This window comes from Coenobita brevimanus, chromosome 95, assembly GCF_032717465.1.
Source record: "Coenobita brevimanus isolate Jiangsu-jjx chromosome 95, ASM3271746v2, whole genome shotgun sequence".
Taxonomy (NCBI): domain Eukaryota; kingdom Metazoa; phylum Arthropoda; class Malacostraca; order Decapoda; family Coenobitidae; genus Coenobita; species Coenobita brevimanus.
Window position 1 is genome coordinate 23,820,739 of NC_137048.1, and position 23,699 is coordinate 23,844,437.

Genomic DNA, 23,699 nt, shown 5'->3' on the forward strand with positions numbered 1-23,699 from the left:
CGACAAAGTTTGGCGAATGAACAGCATTGCCACACAAGTAAACATTGAAAAAATCATAACACTACCACGGTGCGTCTAAAATAGTTGTGCAAACAAGATTTATGAAAATATTCGACATATAGCATCGTGTTTTACTTACAAACTTAATCCATTTCATGAGTTGTTACTGAACCCGCAATCTTAGTTGAAGTTTTGTCAGATCAATGTACAGAATACTTTGGGGGGGGGGCTATAGCCCCCCTAATCCTCCCAGAAATTACGGCCCTGCTAACAGTAAGCTTCTTTCCTTCCAGACTGCAGTAGTCGTGGCAGGGTGGAAAGTCTGAAGATGATATCAGTGGAGGTCCCTTCGCATCCACTGACGGGCAGCAACGTGGAGTTGTACTGCAACTATGACCTGGAGAAGGACACCCTGTATAGCGTGAAGTGGTACAGGAACGAGGAAGAGTTCTATCGCTATGTACCGGGAGACAGCAGTCCCATCGAGGCATTCTCTCAGCCTGGGGTCTCTGTTTATGTGAGTACTGACAGTTTATGTTCTGTTCACACACACACACACACACACACACACACACACACACACACACACACACACACACACACACACACACACACACACACACACACACACACACACACACACACACACACACACACACACACACACACACACACACACACACACACACTTTTTCTGTGAGTACCGCCAAAGTTTAAGTCGTCCTCTCTCTCTCTCTCTCTCTCTCTCTCTGTACAGGCAGATAGATATATATACACACACACAAAGATTTCGCCGATGGTTGCAGGTAACCGTTAATATCAAGTCTTATGGGCAAGAAAAAATATCTTATCACGATTTCAGCTCCCCCCCACTTTTTAAAAATTGTTTCCAGGATTGTACTGGTTTATTGTGTTTGTATACCTCTACCCACACCGCAGTAAAGCAGGCTACGAAGGTTTTTCGTGCAATATTTATTTTGCAACATTAGTCACAGAGTTCCAATATCCAGGGCTTGGAAGTAATGTGGGAAAAGTACACACACACACACACACACACACACACACACACACACACACACACACACACACACACACACACACACACACACACACACACACAAAACGATATAGGACCTGCATTGTTGAAAATGTAATTATTTTATCACGGTGCTTTACAGGACGCTTTCTTTCACCAACGTTGCCTTAAGAAGGAAATTTGTGAGATTTCCGTTCCCTACACATTTGTTACTATTATTTCATCGCTTGTGAAAAGCTCTTCACGAATTATCCTCGCAAATCTTTTGGTTGATATCTGCTGTGCTGGTCGCGCGTGTTCATTGGAGAAGATACTTTTAGAGTTTTCATAATTTAGGTGTTCAGATATGCGCAGGATGTATTTTCAGTCTTTTTTCTTTTAATGGGGGTGGGGCTGTTTACTTGGTTGTGTCTCGTCATAAAGCGCGCGTTTTTCATCGTTGTGCTTGGTGCTTGCTCACCTTTCAGCACAGGTATAACCCGACCAAAAATCCGTACAGCTCGTTCAATATCTTTGCTACAGTTACTTTATGCACAACGTCCAGATTACCAAAAACACTTTCCCCTAATTCTGTTTTTGTTTTCTGTCTGTTTACAATATTTTAGTTATTATATAAGCTCTTACAATTCTTCTTCCTTAGCGATTTTTTTTTTTTTTTTTACTGTTTCAATAACTCGCTCAGTATGATGAGGTATTATTTTAGTGTGCTCTTGCCACCTCCAGATGATTTTATTCAATTAAGGAAAGTCCTCTCATATCCAAGGGATTGCTGAATACTGTATACAGTCCTTTCTGTTTGACTAATCTTTCCTAGACTGAATAAAATCGTCTGGTAGCAACGAAAATAAACTTAGAATGGCTTATCTGGACTGAAAGATTCAGTATCCTCCTGCAGGTTACTGACACTGACCGTCGAAATGAAAAAGCTATAAATAACCAGCTTTACATGAGATCATTATATGCATTTCGCCTTTTATACCATTAATATCTCCGCTCATGTCACAGATACAAACTGTGCCATTATTAAAAAGGGGTGAATAACACACTAGCAAATATTAAAGTGCATTATAGACCTACAAAATGGATTGCTCGGAAACAGGTGTTACATCAGTTCTAACGAAAATATAGGTGTATATGTAATATTTTCCCACCAGCTTTCAGTTTCACGTGCGTCAGAATTCAGAAAAATAATTTAGGTGAAGCAAGCAATATATCCAGGACATATTTTCATATCCTAAATTCTTCACCTATTTTGCCATCTACAGTACACTTAACCATACCACCTACAGAACTTCTTTCAGCTTTCCTCACGCCACACTATATCTCAGCTCTCGCCGCAGACATATTCTGCTCTGCTTGCTTCATATTTTTAACACCATCATAGTATAAGACAATATGAGGTGATTCGTTTGTCTAATTTTTTTATTTTCTAATTTACTTGTAGCTCACAAATCTTGCTGATGTCATAACAATATCACCGATGACACCAGTCCCCGACCAGACAGCCCTAGCTTGTGTTTACTATGAATGGCTGGTATTAAAGCTAGAGTGGTGACATGTGAAGAAATGCGGTAGTGCAGTTAAGGAGGACTGCTTGATACCGCAAGATAATTTTAGCCCTCTTAGGAATGTCTTGTTTTATTTCAAGGGTTAATAAAGACCACCGTATATCAGACACCTAGTTTGAGGAGCCATTTTGAACCTGAATCAAGTTGTCGGAAAATAACAGCGTAAAAAAATATGGTAGGGAAACCCGATGATCATTCATATCGTTCTTTCTCCCTATATACGACTTTATTCTGCTTTTGAGAGATTTTTCTAGTTAGAAGGTTAAAATACAACTTGGATACGAGTAGTCTTTCATGAGTTCAATAAAATCATCTGGAGATAGTAAGAATAACCAAACCAAGGCCGTGATAGCAACATGGAAATTAACCTCTTTAATACGGTGACGTCTACCTTTTTCCATTCTGTTCGTACAACTGCCTTGCTATTCTTTCCCAGCTCTGGAAGAATCTAGTAATTAAAATGTTAATCAGCGCCATGTCTCATTCATTCAGCCCGAAAAGTCTCCAAAGCTGAATGAAATAGTCTGGAGGAAGTAAGAAGAAATACATGAAGACGATCAATGAACTGACGAGTGCGAACTTCAAGCAAGGTGACTGTCGGTCCCTGCTGAGCTGAGAAGTGTATGTTTTTATGAAGGCAGTTTTGAGGGACATTTTGTCACTTCTGCAGTCGATGCTTTTCGTTAATAATCAGGCTCCTGTGACTCATTCTTGGTTGAATAAACTCATCTAGCTTTAAGTGAAATATAAAATTAGAGTTGTCATGACCATGGGAGAGTTAATGGTGATAGTATGAGCAATCTCAGAATCCCACTTTTCATCAGCTAATTATAATCGTTTGCCATTAGATAGGATAAGATACGGGAGAAGACAGGACCTGAGAGGAGGATAACAAAAGAATTCTTCATTACTTCGTTATCGCCTCTGCTGTCACGACTACTCGTATTTGTAAAGATGCCAAGGAACGAAATCTTCCATCCCCTGCGTCTGATTCCACAAACATTTTGGACTGTAATGTTGAGGAGAGAAAGGACGAGGCATTAAAAATTTTCAAGCAAAAAAAAAAGAATGTCTACAGATATTTTTTTTTTTTTTTTTTTTTTTTAGCTTAGGAGAGACTTCTGGTTTAATGTGGTTATCAAAGTCTCTTATCTAACAACTCCAGTTCGAAAAGTCTATGCTAGGATGAAAATAATCGTAATCCTCCCAAGATACCAGTGATAACACAACCATGCGATTAACAAGTCCATCTTGATGGATCACTCCAAAGCTGGTGTTAGTCAGCATAAAGAACATTTTCAGTCTTTTCATTATAGGGATTCGAAGATATTCCACCAGCCTTATTACTTTCCAGTTACATTCATTAGTCGTGCATATATAAAACTGATCCCATTGCTCGTCATCCCATTATCTTGAGGACGATGCTTTTATGTTATTGCTGTCTCAGACGACTTTATTCAGCTTTAGAGAAAACTGCTGTGGAGAAAGGGTTAGAAGCAATCTCCATTACCCCATTCGTAGCCACTTGTCTCAGAGAAAATAAAAATAAAATGAACATTACGTCCTGCAGGTGACAGGGTTCATTGTGGTTAGAAACTCTCTCCACTGACCCATTCGTGAACGCTTCTCTCTCCTGAAGCTGAAAAAAAAATCGTCTGAAAATACCAAGGAAAACGGTAAATACGTCCTAGGTTTCAAGGTACTAAGATACTTCCTTCCATGGTGGCAGAGTAACAAGGCAATCACAGCAGCGCCGCCTTCCACTCACTTATGAAACTTGTAATTAATTCTGGCCCTTGCTTCATTTATCTTTTGGCCGCGAACAAAAACCACCGAGTTCATTTGGAAGTTGGTCCATTTATCTGCTTGCTGGGTCACCGTCTCACACTCAGCTGCTGCCCACACCCCCCACACCCCACTCTCTACCCTTCTCTCCTCGTCCCCTTTCTTATGACACCCTTCTTCCTCTCCCCCCACTACTCTTCCTTTCCTATTTCCCATTCCTTCATTTCTTTTCACCCCTTTCCTGTATTTTCCCTGCCTCGTCTCTCTCGCTGCTCTCGCAGTTCCCCTTTTCCTACCTTCCTTTGCTCTCTTTCTCTATCTTTCTTTCATTCCCTCACCTACCCTCCACCTCGTGTCCCATTATTGAGCATCCTTCTTCCTCCTCCCTTGTTGTCTACCTCCCTCTCTTCCATATCTATTCCCCTTCTTTATTTAACCCTTCCCCCCTACTCCTGTCTCCTCTTCCTTCGTCAGTCCCACCTTTTCTTCTATCCCCACAACTCCTTCTCTTTACATCCCTTCTTTGTGATCTCATTTTTTTCCCAATTCCCTCACCCTTCCTCTCCCCTTTCCCCCATTTTGTCCACTTTTACATAGCATTCGCCACCTCTCCCTCTCCATACATCTCGCTTCCATACCTCCGTTTCCTCTCCTCTTCCTCACTGCCCCTCTCCTTTTCCACTCCCTGCCCCCTTCAGCAGTGTATTACGCAGCATCCCTCTCCCCCGCTCCTACTAACCTATCTTCCCACCTCATTTTCCTTGACTCTTCCTTAGCATCTCCCTCTCATTATATATATATATATTGTTACGCTGTCCGCCTTTCCGTTCCCACGGATGCAGCCGTTACAGCTGGGCTAGGGGGATTATGCAGTATGTATCCGTGTCATTCGCGGAGTTTATATTAGCGAGTGCTACAAGTTCTTTTGTTTCTTTCGTTCCTGCCACTGAGGGCAATTTTATTTAATACCATGCTGAGAATGCATTTGATTATTTTGATTGTCTTATGTGAGCTACCAGTATATTTAATGATGTTTTGCTTGCATTAGAAGTACCAATTTATTGTAGAGAGAGAGGGGCACGAATTTAAGTTCTTATTAATTAATTTGATTCATGCGTTCGCGCTTGGCTGAACACGAGCCTAGCAGTAGGTCAGTATCTTCCTAGCTAGCTTCCGTATCGTGCGTGTGTGCACACTCTCTCTCTCCCCAGTCATTTTTATGCCGAGCTGGCGTTTTCATTTAAGTTTATTTTTATTCTTTTGTTGCTGACTGAGGGAAGTAGTTATTTTATTTTGTTTTTGTAACTGTGTTGTCTTTGGAGGGCCAGTTTGGCTCACCGTGGTCTTCTCGCTGCCTTTGTTAACGTTCCCCAACACGTACATACACACACACACCCCTAACCCCTACACAGTTAATCCCATCTCTTTGCTCAAGGCTAGTGAGAACCATCGTGAGCTATTAACTGCGTTCCCCCTTGGACACGGGTTAAGTAGAAAGTCGTCACCACCGGAAGTAAGTGGGAGGTGTTCCTGTATACTGTCTCGGGCGGTATTACTTCCGGTAGTGACGATAGTAGGCTAGATCTATAGGTAGGCTGTTCCGTTTATTATCAAAGTACAGAGTGTTGCGTTTTTAGTTTTTCCGTTGCGCAGTTTTTCTCTAGTTTGCGGAGTGTCAGTGCCGGGGTCTGCGTTATTTTTGCAACGCAGTGGAGGCCGATCATCTAAGGCTGACTTGTTGTCTTTTTGTAATAGCCCCGGGCTGGCGCCACCGTAACAGTGGCGACCTCGCATCAGGATATCCTAACAGTGCCTTCTTCTTGCTAGGATATCGTTACCTTGGCGTTCTCTGTGCTTTGAGGTGAAGTTGATGTGTGTGTAGTTTCTCAGTCAGCATTAGTATTTCATTATTTAGTACTGCCATTGATTTGTCGCCATGGAGTCACGCGTGTCTACACCAGATCGCGTACGTGCTGAGTCACCTGTGGATATGGAAAATATGGAAGAACGAGAGGCACATAGCAAAGGTACTCCCCGTGTGAGCCCTGAGTTTGACTATGGTGCTGAAATGCCTCGTTTCGCTACCCCGCTATTACCATCTATGATGCCGCCTAGCCAGTTTAGAGCAGTTCCCCCAGGTATGTCTAGTGCTTTCCCTGGAGTTGTTCATTCCACTCCCATATACCCTGGAGTCTTGTCACCGGAGGCTCAGTTGCAGTTGGAGTTGAAAAAGATGGAGATGGAAATGCAGCGTGCAAGAGAGAAGGAAGAGAGGGAAATGCAGCGTGCAAGAGAGAAAGAAGAGAGGGAAATGCAGCGTGCAAAAGAAGAGAGGGAGATGGAGTTGCAGCGTGAAAAAATGCGATTTGAGCTGGAGAAGACTCGCTTGGAGCTGACTGCTAATAGACCAATTTCAGATACCCAAACCTCAGGCCGTGCAGAGGATAGGGAGAGTTGGTTCTCAAGGAGTCTAAAATTAGTGCCAGCATTTGATGAGTTGAAGGTGACAGAATGGTTTGTCAGGTTTGAAAAGAAGGCTAGGGAGTTTGAGTGGCCAAGGCAGCGCTGGGTGGGGTTGGTATCTAATGTGCTGAAGGGAAAAGCTTTGGAAGTGTATAATAGGTTGAGCCCTGAGGATGTAGATGATTATGATGAATTTAAAACAGCCATCCTGAAGGCATATGAACTTAGACCAGAGGCTTATCGGTTGTTGTTCCGTGGTGCTCGGAAAAGGCCTGCTGACACCTATATGGCCTACGCCAGGTATCTGGAGGAGAGGTTAGACGAGTGGTTGCTGAGTGAGAGCGCCACTTCGTATAACGATGTGCGTGAACTGTTTTTGATGGAACATTTTACCAACATGGCTGACAAAGAAATTGGTGTTAAAATTAGGGAGAAGAGATTTAAGACCGTGAAGGAAGCAGCGACGTGGGCTGATGACCGGGTGTTTGCCTTGCGGAGTATGGGGGTCAAGTATGCTAATTTTCAGTATTCCAGGGAGAGGACTGTGAGTGGCCCTGCCTGGGATAAATCTCCCGTGAATCAGTCCAAGGGAAGTACAGAGGAGAAAAAGAATTCTGGGAGAAAGAGCCCTGTATCCAGTTCGAAGCTAGTTTGTTACTTTTGCAAACAGAGTGGGCACATCAAGCCTAACTGCCCTAAGTGGAAGGCCTCCCAAAATGCCAAACCAGTGGCACTAATTGTAGGTTCGAGTCAGGTGAACGAGAGGAGTTGGGAGAGTGGTAACGGTGAGGGAGAAGTCTGTGGAAAGCTGAGTGCAGCCGGCTGTGCTCGCTGCCAGCTCAGGCTGAAAAGGTTACCCAACATGCTACGCCACCTCCGGATGAACTGCCTCAGAAATCGTCCCTAGACTGGTGTAAACCTTTTATATGTCACGGCACAGTGAAAATTCATGGGATCAGTTATCCAGTTACTGTGGCTCGTGATACCTGTGCACAACAGTCTGTGTGCAGAAACGTGACTGGAGGGCCTGTAAACTCAGGGAAGTATGTGCTGTGTAGAGGCATGAACTCAGATGAATACTATGATTATGTTCATGTGGAACTCGATTGCCCCATTGTTCAGGCTGCAGCTCAAGTAGCTGTTGCTGATGTAATGCCACTAGAGGGGGTTGATTTTCTGCTGGGGAACGACCTGGCTGGGGAGAAAGTATTTCCATCTATTCCCCCACCAGTTGTTGTGGCAGAGAAGTGTTTTGACGCCCCAGAAATTGGTATTGAAGTTGATGCAGAAGTGGAAGCCATGTTCCCGGTCTGTGCAATTACACGATCTATGGCACAGGTTGCAGCCCGGGAGGAAGAACTGGTGAAGTCACAGGTTCTTGGGGTCGACTGTGGTGAGGCAGGGCCACCAATGGAGGAACCTAGTGAGCAGAGTGTTGCTGTGGTGGGTGAGGAGAGTGGGAATGCGTGCATGGGTGCCGCCCCACTTCCCACTCAGGACACTAGAGGTGGTGCTGAGTGTGTCTGTGTGGAGACTGAACCCAGCCCATCGACTGAATTAGGAGAATTTCAGGACGCTGGGGTCGACTGCGGGGATGCAGGACCACCGTCAAACGCGCCTGAGGAACAGAGTGTCACTGTTGAGGGTAGAGGTGATGATGATGTCAGTGTGGAGTCTGACATTCCTCCTCCTGTCGAGTGTACTAGAGGTGGCGCTGAGATTGATCGCCCTTCGCAATCCAGTGTCCCGACCAGTCCCTTATCTCAGTCCTCAGTAGAGCTGGTGGGTGTTGGGTCAGCAGAATTGAGGGTGAAGCAACAGGAGGATGTAACATTAAAGCCCTTGTTTGCTCGAGTAGGGGAAGAAAGAAGTATGGAGTGTGGTAAGGAGGAGTTCCTGATTAAAGACAATGTTTTACATCGCCGATGGACGCCCACTGGCGCCACGGTGGATGGAGGAGTGAGTGAGTTAGTGCAGGTGGTGGTGCCTGTGCAGTATAGGGTGCCGTTAATACAGTTAGCACATGAGGGACCTTTAGCAGGTCACTTGGGAAACAGAAAAACAGTGCAGCGCTTAAGATATAATTTTTGGTGGCCAAGTATGCCGGGACAAGTTGCTGCGTACATCAAGAGCTGTCACACGTGTCAGATAGTGGGCAAGCCTAATCAAGTTCTTCCTGTGGCCCCTTTGACTCCCATTCCTGCAGTTGAACCTCCGTTTACCCGGGTAATCATTGATATTGTGGGCCCTTTACCTCCTACTTCTGCTGGAAACAAGTATTTGTTAACCATAATGGATGTTACCACGCGATACCCAGAGGCTATACCAATCAGAAGCATGCAGGCGAAGTCAGTAGTCAAGCAACTTATCCTGTTCTTTACTCATTTTGGCCTGCCCAAGGAGTTGCAGTCAGACCGTGGAGTGAATTTTACATCTAATTTGTTTAAACAGACAATGACAGAGTTGGGCATCAAACACATTTTGTCCAGTGCCTACCATCCGCAGTCACAAGGTGCCCTGGAGAGGCATCATCAGACCTTAAAGACAATGCTGCGCACCTTCTGCTATGATAGTGGAAAGGATTGGGACTTAGCGGTACCCTTTGTTATGTTTGCAGTGAGAGAGGTACCAACTGAGTCGTTAGGGTTTTCACCCAATGAGTTAGTGTTTGGGCACAGAGTTCGTGGTCCCTTGGATGTGGTGCGAGAGGCCTGGAGTAACAACAAATCTGGCAACCAGGAATCCATGCTTGACTATGTCTGCCGCACTCGGGAGAGACTGCATTGCGCTTTAGAGCTTGCCCGTGACCATCTAATCGGGGCTCAAGCGAAAATGAAGGCTCATTACGATAAGAAGGTCAGAAGTCGTGAGTTTAAGCAAGGAGATGAAGTTTTGGCACTGCTGCCCATGCAAGGAAAACCTCTGGCAGCTAGATTCAGTGGTCCTTATATTGTGAAGAAGAGAGTTGGGGAACTTGACTATCTAATTGTTACCCCAGATAGGCGGAAGAGTACTCAGTTGTGCCACATTAATATGTTGAAGCCATACTACCGCCCAGTTTATTCTCACTGTGGGATGACTGCTGATGTCTCTCACCTGGGATGTGAAGGACGGGGAAAGGAGGACGTGGCATCAAGGAAACGTGCTGTGGAGGGAGCTGTTGGTGCCGGTAATGTGAGTAGTGGACCAGGGTTACAGCCACAGTCCCTGGAAGGTGATTTTGGAGTGGACGTTGAGGGAACCAGGGATAAGAGCGCTCCTGTAGTTTTGGTGGTTGGTAGTGAGTTGGAGGAGCAGGAGGAAGTGTTTAGTCGTGGTGAGATGTTACCAGCTGACCTATGGGAGGGCAATGGTTATGCAGCTCTGGTGGAGAAATTGCGACACCTTGATCCAGTAAAGCGAGAAGAGCTCTGCAACAGATTATGGAAACATCCGAAAGTTTTTGGAGATTCACCGGGATTGACAACTTGGGCTTCTCATGACATTGATGTTGGGGATAGTAAGCCTGTAAAATTAGCTCCCTACCGCATCAACCCTATCAGACAGAAAGCTCTCGATAATGAGATCAAGTATATGTTGGACCATGGATTGATTAAGAGGAGTTTCAGTGAGTGGAGTTCACCAGTTACCTTGCAGCCGAAGCCAGATGGGAAGGTTAGGTTGTGTGTGGACTTCCGGAAGGTTAACTCACTGTCTAAGACCGATGCTTATCCCTTGCCTCGGGTCGATGACTCCGTGGACAAGGTGGGAAATGCCACTTATATCACCAAACTTGACTTAGTAAAAGGATACTGGCAGGTCCCGCTGACGGAACGGGCTAAACAAGTGGCTAGCTTTGTTGTCAGTGGTGCAGTATATCAGTGCCAGGTGATGCCTTATGGATTGAAGAATGCTCCAGCCACTTTCCAGAGGCTTATGGATAAAGTGGTGGATGGCATACCCAATTGTGTCGTTTACATCGATGATGTCATTGTGTATGACACCAAGTGGGAGGAGCACCTTGATCATGTGGAAATGCTCATTAAGCGGTTGGAGGAAGCTGGCTTAGTAGTCAACTTAGACAAGTGCGAGTTCGTACGTGCTAAGGTCCAGTACCTTGGATGTTGTGGGACATGGACAAGTGGCTCCACCTCGGGCTAAGGTGGATGCCATTTCCAACTTTGCAGCACCCCAGTGTCGCCGTGCCCTCCAGCGATTTTTGGGCATGATCGGCTATTACCGAAGATTCATTGGGAATTACTCCACAGTGCTTGCCCCTCTTACTGATTTATTGCGCAAGGATAAGAAGTGGCAGTGGACAGCCGAGTGTGAGCAAGCTTTTATTACGGTTAAGTCTCTGCTGTGCCACCACCCTATATTGCGTGCACCAGATTTTGACAAACCTTTTGTGCTGGCAGTTGATGCTAGCCGAGTAGGGGTAGGAGCAGTGTTGATGCAGCCAGATGAGGGCCAGGTTGAACATCCCATATCATACTTCTCAAAGAAGTTTAATAGAGCCCAGAAGAACTATTCCGTCATAGAGCAGGAGTTATTAGCGATTATCCTGGCCCTGCAACACTTTGCTGTCTACCTGCCCCCCTTTTGGCCCTGTGATCAAGATTTATTCAGACCATCATCCCCTGCAGTTTTTTAACAAGTTTAAATTTAAGAACCAGCGTTTGACCCGCTGGAGTTTGCTTTTGCAAGAGTACAATTTAGAAGTTAGGCATATTAAGGGGACTGATAACGTAATTGCTGATTGCTTATCCAGGGAGGGGTCAGGGTCTTGATTCGAAAATTTTGATCCAGGGCTCAAAATTTTCCCTTGGGGAAGGGCGTGTTACGCTGTCCGCCTTTCCGTTCCCACGGATGCAGCCGTTACAGCTGGGCTAGGGGGATTATGCAGTATGTATCCGTGTCATTCGCGGAGTTTATATTAGCGAGTGCTACAAGTTCTTTTGTTTCTTTCGTTCCTGCCACTGAGGGCAATTTTATTTAATACCATGCTGAGAATGCATTTGATTATTTTGATTGTCTTATGTGAGCTACCAGTATATTTAATGATGTTTTGCTTGCATTAGAAGTACCAATTTATTGTAGAGAGAGAGGGGCACGAATTTAAGTTCTTATTAATTAATTTGATTCATGCGTTCGCGCTTGGCTGAACACGAGCCTAGCAGTAGGTCAGTATCTTCCTAGCTAGCTTCCGTATCGTGCGTGTGTGCACACTCTCTCTCTCCCCAGTCATTTTTATGCCGAGCTGGCGTTTTCATTTAAGTTTATTTTTATTCTTTTGTTGCTGACTGAGGGAAGTAGTTATTTTATTTTGTTTTTGTAACTGTGTTGTCTTTGGAGGGCCAGTTTGGCTCACCGTGGTCTTCTCGCTGCCTTTGTTAACGTTCCCCAACACGTACATACACACACACACCCCTAACCCCTACACAGTTAATCCCATCTCTTTGCTCAAGGCTAGTGAGAACCATCGTGAGCTATTAACTGCGTTCCCCCTTGGACACGGGTTAAGTAGAAAGTCGTCACCACCGGAAGTAAGTGGGAGGTGTTCCTGTATACTGTCTCGGGCGGTATTACTTCCGGTAGTGACGATAGTAGGCTAGATCTATAGGTAGGCTGTTCCGTTTATTATCAAAGTACAGAGTGTTGCGTTTTAGTTTTTCCGTTGCGCAGTTTTTCTCTAGTTTGCGGAGTGTCAGTGCCGGGGTCTGCGTTATTTTTGCAACGCAGTGGAGGCCGATCATCTAAGGCTGACTTGTTGTCTTTTTGTAATAGCCCCGGGCTGGCGCCACCGTAACAATATATATATATATATATATATATATATATATAAACATCTTGCGTCTCCTTTCCAAAGTGACTCTTTCCAACTTCTCAGTTTGCTCTCCTCTTCCCGTGCCCCCTTCCTCCCTCCTCCCTCTCGCCCTCCAACTTAGTCCTTGTCTTAAATACCGTCCACTGAACCCCCCCTCCCCCACCCTTTCCTCTCTGTTACTATCCCTTCCCGTCCCCCTCCCTTCCCTCTCCATTCTCTGTATCTCACCCCCTTCTCTCTCTCTCCCTCTCGTTGTGTTTCCTCTGTTTCACTCTCGTAAATATCCTCTCTCTCCCCTCTTCCCTACTTCCTTTCTCTGTCTTTCTCCCTCTCTCCCCTCCTTCCCTCCCCCACTTCGTCTTTATCTGTAATGGCATTCCTTTTCTGTTTCCACATTCCCCTCATCCTTATCTTTCCCTTCTGACTCTCCGTTCCTCGTCTCTCCTTCCCTTCTTCCATTTTTCACCTTTCTCACTCCATCCCTTCCCCTCTTCCTTGTTTCATTTGTGGCTCTCTCCCTTCCCTTCTTTTCTTTCTCACCTCTCTCTTTCTCTCTCATTTCCCTTCTTCCTTATCTTACCTCTGTCTCTCAAACTTACTGTTTTTCCTTATTCCTCTGTGTTTCTCTCTCTTCTCCGTCTCTCCATTCCCTCTTCCTTAGCTCAACACTGTCTCTCCAGTCCCCTCCTCCCGATCTCTCTCTCTCTCAGTTCGCCTCGCTCGTAAATAACATTCCTCTCCTTCCTTCCCCTCTCCTTCACTACTTTCCTTATTTGTCCTTACTTTCTCCCTCTCCCCTACCCTCTCTTTTTCTCTCACCCCTTCTCTCTCCCTTTTTTACTTCCTATTTCTCCTTTTCTTTACTCTCCCTCCCTTCTGCTCTCCGACCCTCTCGTACTATCTCCCCATTCGTTCCTATACCTACAGATATTCTCTCTCTCTCTCTCTCTCTCTCTCTCTCTCTCTCTCTCCTTTCCTTCCCTTAGTCTTTCCTTACCCTCCTTTGTCCTTCTCTTCCCTTGCTCTTGCCTTCTTCCCTCTCCCTCCTCTCCCCATTACTCTTCTTCTTTCCCTCCTCCCCTCCCCTCCTCTTTTCTGTACTCCCCCTCTCCCCCTGTCCTCCGTTCCATTCTTCGTTCCTTTGTGTTATATACAGTACTGCTCTCTCTCTCTCTCTCTCTCTCTCTCTCTCTCTCTCTTTCTCTCTCTCCTTTGTCTTCAGTCATGTTTCTGTCTATCACCCTCCCCTGCGCCATAAGTCTTTCTTCTTCATCGTCTCCCTCTCCCCCTTTCCTTTCTTTCTTTCTCTTTAACCATCTTTACTCTTCTGTGCTTTCTCTCTGTCTTTTTCTTTTCTCCTGGCTTCCTCCAAACGTCTCCCTTCCTCCTTTCCCTCCCTCTTCCTTGTTCCTCTTTCCTCCTCCCTTTGTCTCCCTGGCCAATATTTCTCAACACATCTTCCACTCGCTTCCCTCTCCATCCCCTTTTTTTCTCTACGATTCCCTCTCTCCTTTCGTTCTTTCCCTTTTTTTTTCTTTACATCTTCCTTTTTTCCTTCTCCCTTCGTCTCCCTTATTTTCTCTGTATCCTCTTTCCTTTCCCTATCTCTCCCGTAATTTCTGTACATCATCTCTTCCACCCGTCCTTCCTTTATTTCTCTCTCTCTCTCTCTCTCTCTCTCTCTCTCTCTCTCTCTCTCTCTCTCAACTCCCTCTTCCTTTCGTCTTTCCTTTCGCGATCCTCTTTTCCCTACGCCTCTTCCTTTTGCTTTTCCTCTCCGTTATTTCCTCTCTCCTTTATGCCAACATCTGGTACACACTCATCCCCCCCTTACCTTCTTATCTCCCTCCACCTCCCTCACCTCGTCTGCTAACCTCATTACCAACCCTTTCTCCCACTGTACAAACACCCCCATATTCCCCTCCCAGCCTCAAGCATTCCATCCTCTCTCTCTCTCTCTCTCTCTCTCGTCACCCTCTTCTCTCTTCGTTGCTCTCTTTCCATCTCACTTCTTTCTCATCTTTTCCTCCTTTTTTTTCCCTCTCCTCCCCTACCCTTGTTGTCTAGCCAAAAATCAATGAGTAATGAGGCGAGAGGGATTACAGACGCGAATGCACTTCAGTATAAAAGTCCGAAAGTCAGCCAGGCAAGTAAAGTGATACGAGGTGGTGTTACAGGGAAGTCTTAGGAGTGTAGAGGCGCCATGTTACAAAGAAAACTGTAGGCAGGGGTACAGAGTGATTTATGAGTTAAAATTTGATAAGTGAAAAAAAAATATATATGCACTGAAATAGCACCAGGAAAAAATCGTTGAAGGGGCGCCTGTTGATCTAGTGGTTACGACGCAGAAGTTGAGTGGCGGCTTGGCCATGTACACGGGTTCGATTTCCCTAAGGTGACAATACGATTATGTAAAGCGATCAAGACTGATGATTTACTCTTAAAAATAATACCCTGCGATAGCCTTCTCTCGGGCTTCAACATTTCAAAGAGAGTAATTTGGGACTGGCTTAGACCGCGGCCATCACTGTTGTCGTAGGATACATATTGATGGTAAGATTTTCCTTGCTAAAACGAGGTACAGTATTAGCACTACAGGATGCGTTTATGGTCAGGGACGTAGCATAAAATTAGACTTGAATAAAAATATTGTTCCTTTGTCCCCCCTGGGTCAACCATAGATATCTTTAAAAACTTCTCCGACATTCACAAAGCTAACGTGACGGAGAAGACTTAGCATTAGTGCAAGGCTATGTAACCATGTTTACGCACTTTGGGGAAGCGATGCCTTCATGCAAGGATCATGTGGAAAAATAAGATTAGAGGAGGATAATGCTCTTAGTGTCACAGATTGAAGTAAGTCAGGAAAACAAGAACGCACAAAGACTATCAAACCTTGTATACGGAAGAGAGGGTTGAGTTGTCCCTCGGGATGTGGGGAGAGTGATGGAAGTTGCCTGGAGAGAGGAGCGATGCACTACCTGCAGCTCTGTCTTGTACTGTGTAAAAGCATTTTTTTTTTTTATAATTTATTTGTTCCTGTTTATCTGACGTGACAATTTACTGCCTTCTCATAAGAAAGAGATGCTTCATCATCTTGCTGCCGCTACATGAACTAATTCAGCTCACGGAAGACCAGCCATAGTACGCGAGAAGTTTTCATCAGGCCCTTCTTTACAGTTTGCGACCATTATTTTGTTCATGCTGCTGTTCGATTATATTATTCAGCAAAGAAAAAACTTTCTGCTGTGTTGGAAGTTGGGTTATACAGATCATCATCATCATCATCATCATCATCATCATGACTTTTTTTCCCATCTTGGTATGAAGCAAGACAAGATCCAGTAACAAATAAAATTGTAAATATATATATATATATATATATATATATATATATATATATATATATATATAATATATATATATATATATATATATTTAGATATATATATATATCAATCATTTCCTGTGGATCCCCACGGGATGCATAGGGCCTCAATGAACTCTCTCCACCAATATTTGTCTCTTGCCATTTCCTTCAGGTCCCACCAACACTCCTCTCCTGCTTCTTTTTTCATTGTCCTCAACCAGGTTTCCCTCGGCCTACCTCTACCTCTTCTTCCTCTAGCAATCCACTCTGGCACATCCTGTATTAAACTACCTTCTTTTCTGTATATGTGCCCCAGCCACTTCCAGCGAGACAGTCTCACATATTCATTAACTGGTTCCACTCTCGTAATATCCCTTACTCTTTCATTTGCAACTCTGTCTTGCCACTTTACCCCAAGAATCCTTCTCAGTGTATGTATATATATATATATATATATATATATATATATATATATATATATATGGAGCCTCTGTGGTACAGTGGTAGAGTGTGCTTTTCGCACGCAGGTGGACGCGGGTTCGCCTCCCGCCAGAATTGTAAAAACTTTGGGAATCGTTCACCGAGCCACTTACTACTTTGGCGGACATAAGGGGTGCTGAGGCTGAACCAGCGTCGCATACTAGTATGCTTGCACCTAGTTATCTTAAGGTGGGCCGATTACACTTGGTTCACAGACTACACACACATCCTAAGTCACTCCAACACAACAATTACATTTACAAGCACTTCTCACCCTACATACAGTCTCAGCCAGACAGCCTAAGCCACTGGGTAGAGATACATTGGCTGTATCGTCCCTGCTTCGGTAGGGATAGGCCGGTCCTGCAGTGGATACTCAAACGGCTGATGATGATGATGATGATATATATATAATATATCATCATTCCTTACCATCAGTACTCAGATGTTTATGATCACAACCTACATTACAAACGAGGACACAAGTGATATGTAGAGGAGCAGTAATGAATGTAGAAAAGTATGCTGTTAGGGTGAGAAGAGGTTTGAGTGCCACTTCAAATAGAAATACCATAGAATCCATTATGGACACCTTTACCATCAGCGTTCAGAAACTTAACATCACATCTTACATCAGGAATAAGGGAGAGCAAGAGCAGCCGGAGTAAAGGCAGGAAGGTATGTTATTAGCGTGAGAAGAGCTTGGAGTGCCACTTACATACTTCTCGAGTTACCGTTCATTACAGTTGAGAGAAAGAACTGGAGTCGGGTTTCTCGGTACAGTATTGTGTTCCGCCTTACCACTCACACTACCCACCCTACCTTGTCTCAACCCACCCACTCATCCTTGCCTCACCCCACTCACCCACGGTCTTACTTAGGCCTCATATTACTCATCCACACGCCCTACCTGCCACCCAGTTCCTGCCTTAACCCACCAATAACTGTCTCACTCCCACCCACCCATGCATCAGTAACTCACCTCACCCACCCACTTAGCCTACACACTTCCTGTCATACCTCACCTACCTATAACCTGCTTCACCTCATCTGTCCACTGCTTGTCTTATCCCACCTGCAACTTCGCTTCACGCTACGCTCCCACCCTTTCCTAACCTCACGCCACCTTTCCTGCCTCACTCTACCCACCTAGTACCTGCCTCATCCCACCTACAACTTTGGTTCATCCTGTCCACCCACTCACTCATCCAGACTCTCTTACCCACACACTACTCGTTCCTGCTCCACAAAGTCTGCCTCATCTCTTCCTGTCTCACCCCTACCGACAGCCCACTCCTACCTCACCCCATCCACCTACAACCCTAATTCAACCCACCCATCCCATCCCTCTCTTAACCCACGTGTTCTTTATTTCACTCCACCTACTGTTTCCATTGCCTCCACCCACTCCTGCCTCCCACAGGCCGCTTCTCTCTCTTTTCTTCTCCTTCTCCATCCTCCCCTTTCGTTCTTTCTCTTTACTCTTACCATATTTACTCATCTTTGGCTCCCTTCCATCTGTTTTCCATCCTGACCTTACATATTCTTTCCTTTCCCTTCCTCAGTAGTTTACATGCATCTCTGATTCTCTGGCCTCACTCCACCCATCCTTGCCTCACACCACCCACAACCCTGACCTCCCTCCAGTTGTCCACCCCTGCTGTAACCCAACCCATTCTTCCTTTTCATTCCATCCACTTTCTTACACCACCTACTCACTCCACTTTTCCACTTCAAACCCCACCTCACCCACCCCTGCCGCGCATCCCAACCAGTTTCATGCCACACCTACGTCTGCCTGACCAACCCATCCATTGTCTTACCCACCTATCCATTGTCTTACCCATCCATTTATTGTCTTACTCACTCATTCATTGTCTTACCCACTCATCCATTGTCTTATCCACCCATCCTTTGTCTTACCCCACCCATCCTTTGTCTTACCCCACCCTCTCGTGTATCACCCCACCGGTCCCTTGCCTCGCCACATTCATCCTCTGTCTCTCTCAGCCTACCGTACCATCTTGTTTCACTTCAGCACACCTCTAGAATATACAGTGAATATTAGCAAGCAGTTATCATCAATATCACCGTCATCACAATCATCATCATAATCTGTTTCATTATCATCATAATTATCATCATTCTCCTGAATCAACTTTCCACTGATACATGAAAAACAAGAGCAGTAACAAGAATAGTAACAAGAAAACAAAAGAATATTTGACACAGTGCTTTCAAAACTCGAACAAACACATAGACAAACAGCACCGATAAACACACAGCGCAGCTACTGAAACGTGATTGTACTTTGCATGAACGTCCCGGTCTTGCTAAATCCTCACGGGAAAAAAAAAAAAAATGCGAGGGGAGAGAATGTGAAATCCCGAGCTACTGAGTTCCCGGAATGCCTGTTGTTTGACTGTGGTATTCTCTTTGTAGCGAGGATGAAGCAGCGGTGGAAATGCGTACCTCTGGTTTGATGAAGACACGAACAATATTAATTGCTGTTCTTCTTTGCGTATCTTTAGTCCGCATTGACTTGGATTGTTCGTTTGGAATAATTAAATATGTAGATATAATTCCTACATTCTTAATGTGTACGCGTGTGGTTTAAAGATTGTGCTGGTATTACAGTTTGCTAAATGTGATGAAGACACTAAAATTAAATGCCTTTACTCCTTTCGTGTCTTTATATCACAGTGCCGTGAACTGTCCATATTGAAGAAGTATATCCACTGGTGGAAATGTTATCGAGAGAATTCAACTGCTTTGGCTCTTCTTGTGCCCTCATTAAGTCTGAATAGAAACGAAACATCTGACTGTATATTGTAGCCGCCTCCTTTCATACCCTCCCTCCCTGTCTCTCCCTCTCGCTTTTCTACATATACCCTCCTTTGCTCCGTCTCCATTCATACATAAAGAGGGCTCAAAGTCAGGCCTACACGGTTGTTTCTTCGAAATTGACAAGCATTCCATACGTTGTTGTTGCTTTTTTTAATCTTATTCTTTACGTTTGCTGATATTTGTTTTTCCAACCAATGATGTAGACTGAAAATAATTTATCTTACTTTCCATGTATTAAATTATTAAGCTCTTTTTGCAACTGCTCCAGTGTGTAATGAAGGGAAAAGGACATTGCCAGTACTGCATTCTTTCCCTGTGATTAAGGATAACGGAAACTAACATAAGAGAGGCAGGTCATAATGGGCTGCATTTTCACAGCATGCAACCCGTTTATTTCTCATACAAGTATTGTTGTGAATTAGTTGATGTTTATTACAGTACTTAAAGTGTAACAATCATTCATTTTCTTCTACGGATACAGTATCTTTGCTACAAATTTTTCATAAAATTGTAGTTCTGCAAGCGCGTTCGTTGACCTTATAGCCTGCTTCACTCCATCAAACCGTCAAAAGGGAGTAAAGAAATGGGCGTGGTGAGCAGAGGAATAAATGAGATGGGCCTGAGTACTGGTAGTCTGTGGGCTATGGGAGTAAGTGTTGTAGGGATAGTGGTCTGAGTGCAGCGGAGGTATAATTACAATATCTTCCAGGAATGAGTGTCAAGAGAAGGAGTAACGAAATGGGGGACAGCGAAATGGGAAGTGAGATGAACAGGAACTGTGGGGCCATGAATTTACCCTGTGGAAGAGTATGTCGTATGATTAATGATCTGAATGTAGTGAGTTTTTAATTTTTTTTTTCCCAACAGCAACAATAGCAAAAGGATGAGCGCGTTGATCTTCTACGGGACATCTTTCAACGCACCTAAAGAAGTTTGAAGAAACGCCCAAACCCATCACAACGAGGGACAATCTATACTTATTAAGATCTTAGTGCAGTAACTAGATTAAAGAAATGAAGTGTCATTCTTAACAGTTCGACAATAAAACGATACAAAAAAAAATCTGAGGAGGTGCCCTGTATTAAGACACAGGCTCCTATGACACACTCCCCGTCTCATGATCTCGGTTGACGTTAGTTGGAATGGAATGCTAAAGATGTCCTGACAATGAGAGGGCTAACTGTGACAATACTAACTTTTTCGTGTCCTATACTCACACAGGTAAATAAAGTCGTCTGGTGTTAAGTTAATAATATTCCCAGGTTGTCCTGATCATAAAAGGCTCAATACAGCCTGCAACTGGAAAAAGTTCGATTCTCATGCCGTTCAAACTTTTTGACAAAATTGTTTTCCCCAATTCTCTGTTTTCCCGGTAATACAATTGGTGCCCTAGTTACAACTCCGACTATTGTGGGCTTTATTCTGGTTGAGGATTGGGACATCAAAAATCCATTGTTTGAAATAATGATCCATGTATAGTCTGTATATATAAATCTGAGTTTTCTTCTACAATTGCTCCTTTATGGGCCTTCGTTATGGCGGGAAAAAAAAAAAAAAACGACTTAAATGACAAGGAAGTCATAAAAAAATACGAAGCAGTGCCAAGGGATAGCAAACCCGTCTCCTGCGGTCATTGCAGTGCTAACGTATAAACACAACAGGATACCTTGTCAAAGATGTCACATATCAAATTTGGAGTAAATCGGGTGAAAATTGAAGATTTTATGCCCATTTGAAATTTTAGGCCCTACCCACCTGATATTGACCCTCCCGCCGTTAACTGGGGGGGGGGGTGACCTCCCTACCGATAACTGGGGGGTGACCCCCCCTGATGTAATTTGGCATGTTATAGGATGCAAGTCATAAAGATACGCCCATTGGTTTTGGTTTCATGTCGATATGACGAATTTGAAAGGAGTTATGGTGAAAAAACGATTTTTTAAAAACCTGTTTTGAGCCTGCAACCTTGGCCTTGGCTCAAAATGTCCCAAAATTTAGTCAGGAGATCAGAGAGTCATAGCCCATCATCTGCATAATTGTAGTAAAAATCGCACCAGTAGTTTTCGCGTTAAGTTGTTAACAGACAGACAGACAGACAGACAAACAAACAAAGCGACAAACCGAGTGAAAACAATAACCGTCCCCCAGCCCTAGCGGGGCGGGGACGGGTAAAAAGAATGAGTACAAACACTCAGGGACAAAATTTCCCCTTCTGTTCCAATGAGTGTATTTCATACTTAAGGCATATCAGTCACTTTTCTCCCTGATGCATTATATCGTCACCCTCATAAAGAAACTGCCTAAGTCATTTTTTCTACTTTTCGGGAAATCAAGAAAAACCTGTCTCATTTTCTTAACTTTCAGTGGCTTAGACAGAAAATCAGGTGCATTTTAGACCACTCACACCCTAGACCTGGCAAAGGCAGCTATACCAATAGGTGCGCCACGTGATGGAGAATTGATTTAGGCAAAAATCCAGAAACCGCCGAAAAATGACTTAGGCAGTTTCTTTATGACAGTAATGATATTAAAGGGGATTTTTTTATGGGCAGAGAAATATACTAAACCTCGCTAAGCTTAGGAATATTAACGAGAAGAAAAGTGAGAAGTAAAAGTGGTAAAACACTTGGTAAACTCTTGTCCGTAATGTATATGACCGTCGTGTTCCACAGTCATAAAAGTAAGTCTTTTTCATCAACAAAGGCTTTTTTATGGGTCGTCGTTATAGTACAGATGAAAACAGGTTGAAATGACTTGGAAGCCATAAAAACATCAGCACGTACACTCAGGGACAGTATTTTGCTTAATATTTCACTTTTCTTCCTCTTCTTCCTCTGCTGGATTATATTCATCAACAAAGAGAGGCTTGGTTTGTTTCTCTGCTGGTAGATGCTGTTTGCTGCTACGATGCGTTAGGAAAGTAAATAACAGAGATATCCTAAGAGTGAAGCGTGTGTAGTGATATTATAGTTTAAGTTTTGTCTCCGCCTGTACAATGATTTACAGTTACACACCGTGGCATTCTGCAGGCGATGTTTGACAGTGTGCAGTAAAACGGGGCTTCCAACTGCCAGAATCACGCCATCCAGGCTCAGATTGAAGCCATTTGTAGCACACTATAAAGCCCGAGGATTTGTGCGTATGTTCACCCCGGTAGTGTCAGCTCAGATTTTTAACTTCTCGTAATCATTAACACTGACACTTTCAGGCTTCTGTGACCCCTGTAGCTGAATAAAATCGTCGGATGTAAGATGAAATATGAAACAAGGTCCGATCGACCGTGAGAGTGGTAATGGGGATAATACAGATGATCTCGCGTTCCAGTGACCAGCTCTTAGTTGAACAAAATCCTGTGGTGTTGCACAAAAAAAGAAAAAAAAAAACAATAAAAAAGAAAAAGAAAAAGAATGACAACGCGGCCATGAGTAGGTTAACCTGCATGGAACGATAATGTTTTTCTTATGCATGCTATTTTAAGACGTTGTTATTAATCGGATGAGCAACTATTGGAAATGGAATTAGATACAGCGTCTTTAATACTCCAGGTTTTTAATAATCTATCCAAAATCTACACATCCTTATCAGTTCGTCTGAGTATGGAGAGAATAAAGTAACAAGCATGACTGTGGACCGTGTGGCCTGCGTCGCGCCATGAAACCGTCGAAAGAGGGGGTAAAGAGATGGGCAAGCTGAGCAAAGGAGTGGGTACCAGTGGGCTGGAATGATGAAGGTTGGTTAGGCTGAGGCAGGAAAGTATATCCTGTGAGGATGGGTATTGTAAGGATTAGTGATTTTAGTGTAGTGAAGTTTCTATCAACATTTCTTTCCAAGAATAAAATTGTCAGGAGCTAAGGCACTGTGCATTGTGGGGAGGACGTAGTGAGATGAGCCAGAATTGCGGTGGGTTGGGGAGCGGCAGTGGGATAGTACCCAGTAAAAATGGTTGCAGGACGAATAAATGGTTTTAATGCAGTGATTATTTTTTTAAGGTTTCCTCAGCAAGATGGCCTGCGTTGCTCTCTTTTACATGATATCTTTGTTACGAGTAAATAGACGGTATCTGATTGAAGAGCTTAGGCTGCCGGTGTGATATCTAAAGACCGGAGCACTTTACAACCAAGTTAATGGATTTGTCTGATGGAGCTGGATATATTCAAAATTATATATAATGAGCTGAACAATCCATTCTACATTTTTCTCAGCGAATCACAGTCGGCACCTTGACTGCGTGTGTTGCTTATTATAGCATCTCCGGACGTCTTAATTCAGATTAGCAGAGTCTTTTCAGTCTGGAAAGATTAGAAACAGACATCTTTAACCCGTCACTATTAACGGACTCCCAAA

General features: G+C 44.1%; 1 protein-coding gene across 1 annotated transcript in view; it reads left to right on the top strand.

Moving 5' to 3' along the window:
- Nucleotides 1-23,699, top strand: part of LOC145413257 (cell adhesion molecule 2-like) — a 201,171-nt gene that overhangs the window by 37,861 nt on the left and 139,611 nt on the right. The window contains exon 2 of the mRNA XM_080282987.1: nucleotides 294-517. Coding sequence (XP_080139113.1) covers nucleotides 294-517 — 224 coding nt within the window. The remainder of the gene's footprint in view (nucleotides 1-293; nucleotides 518-23,699) is intronic.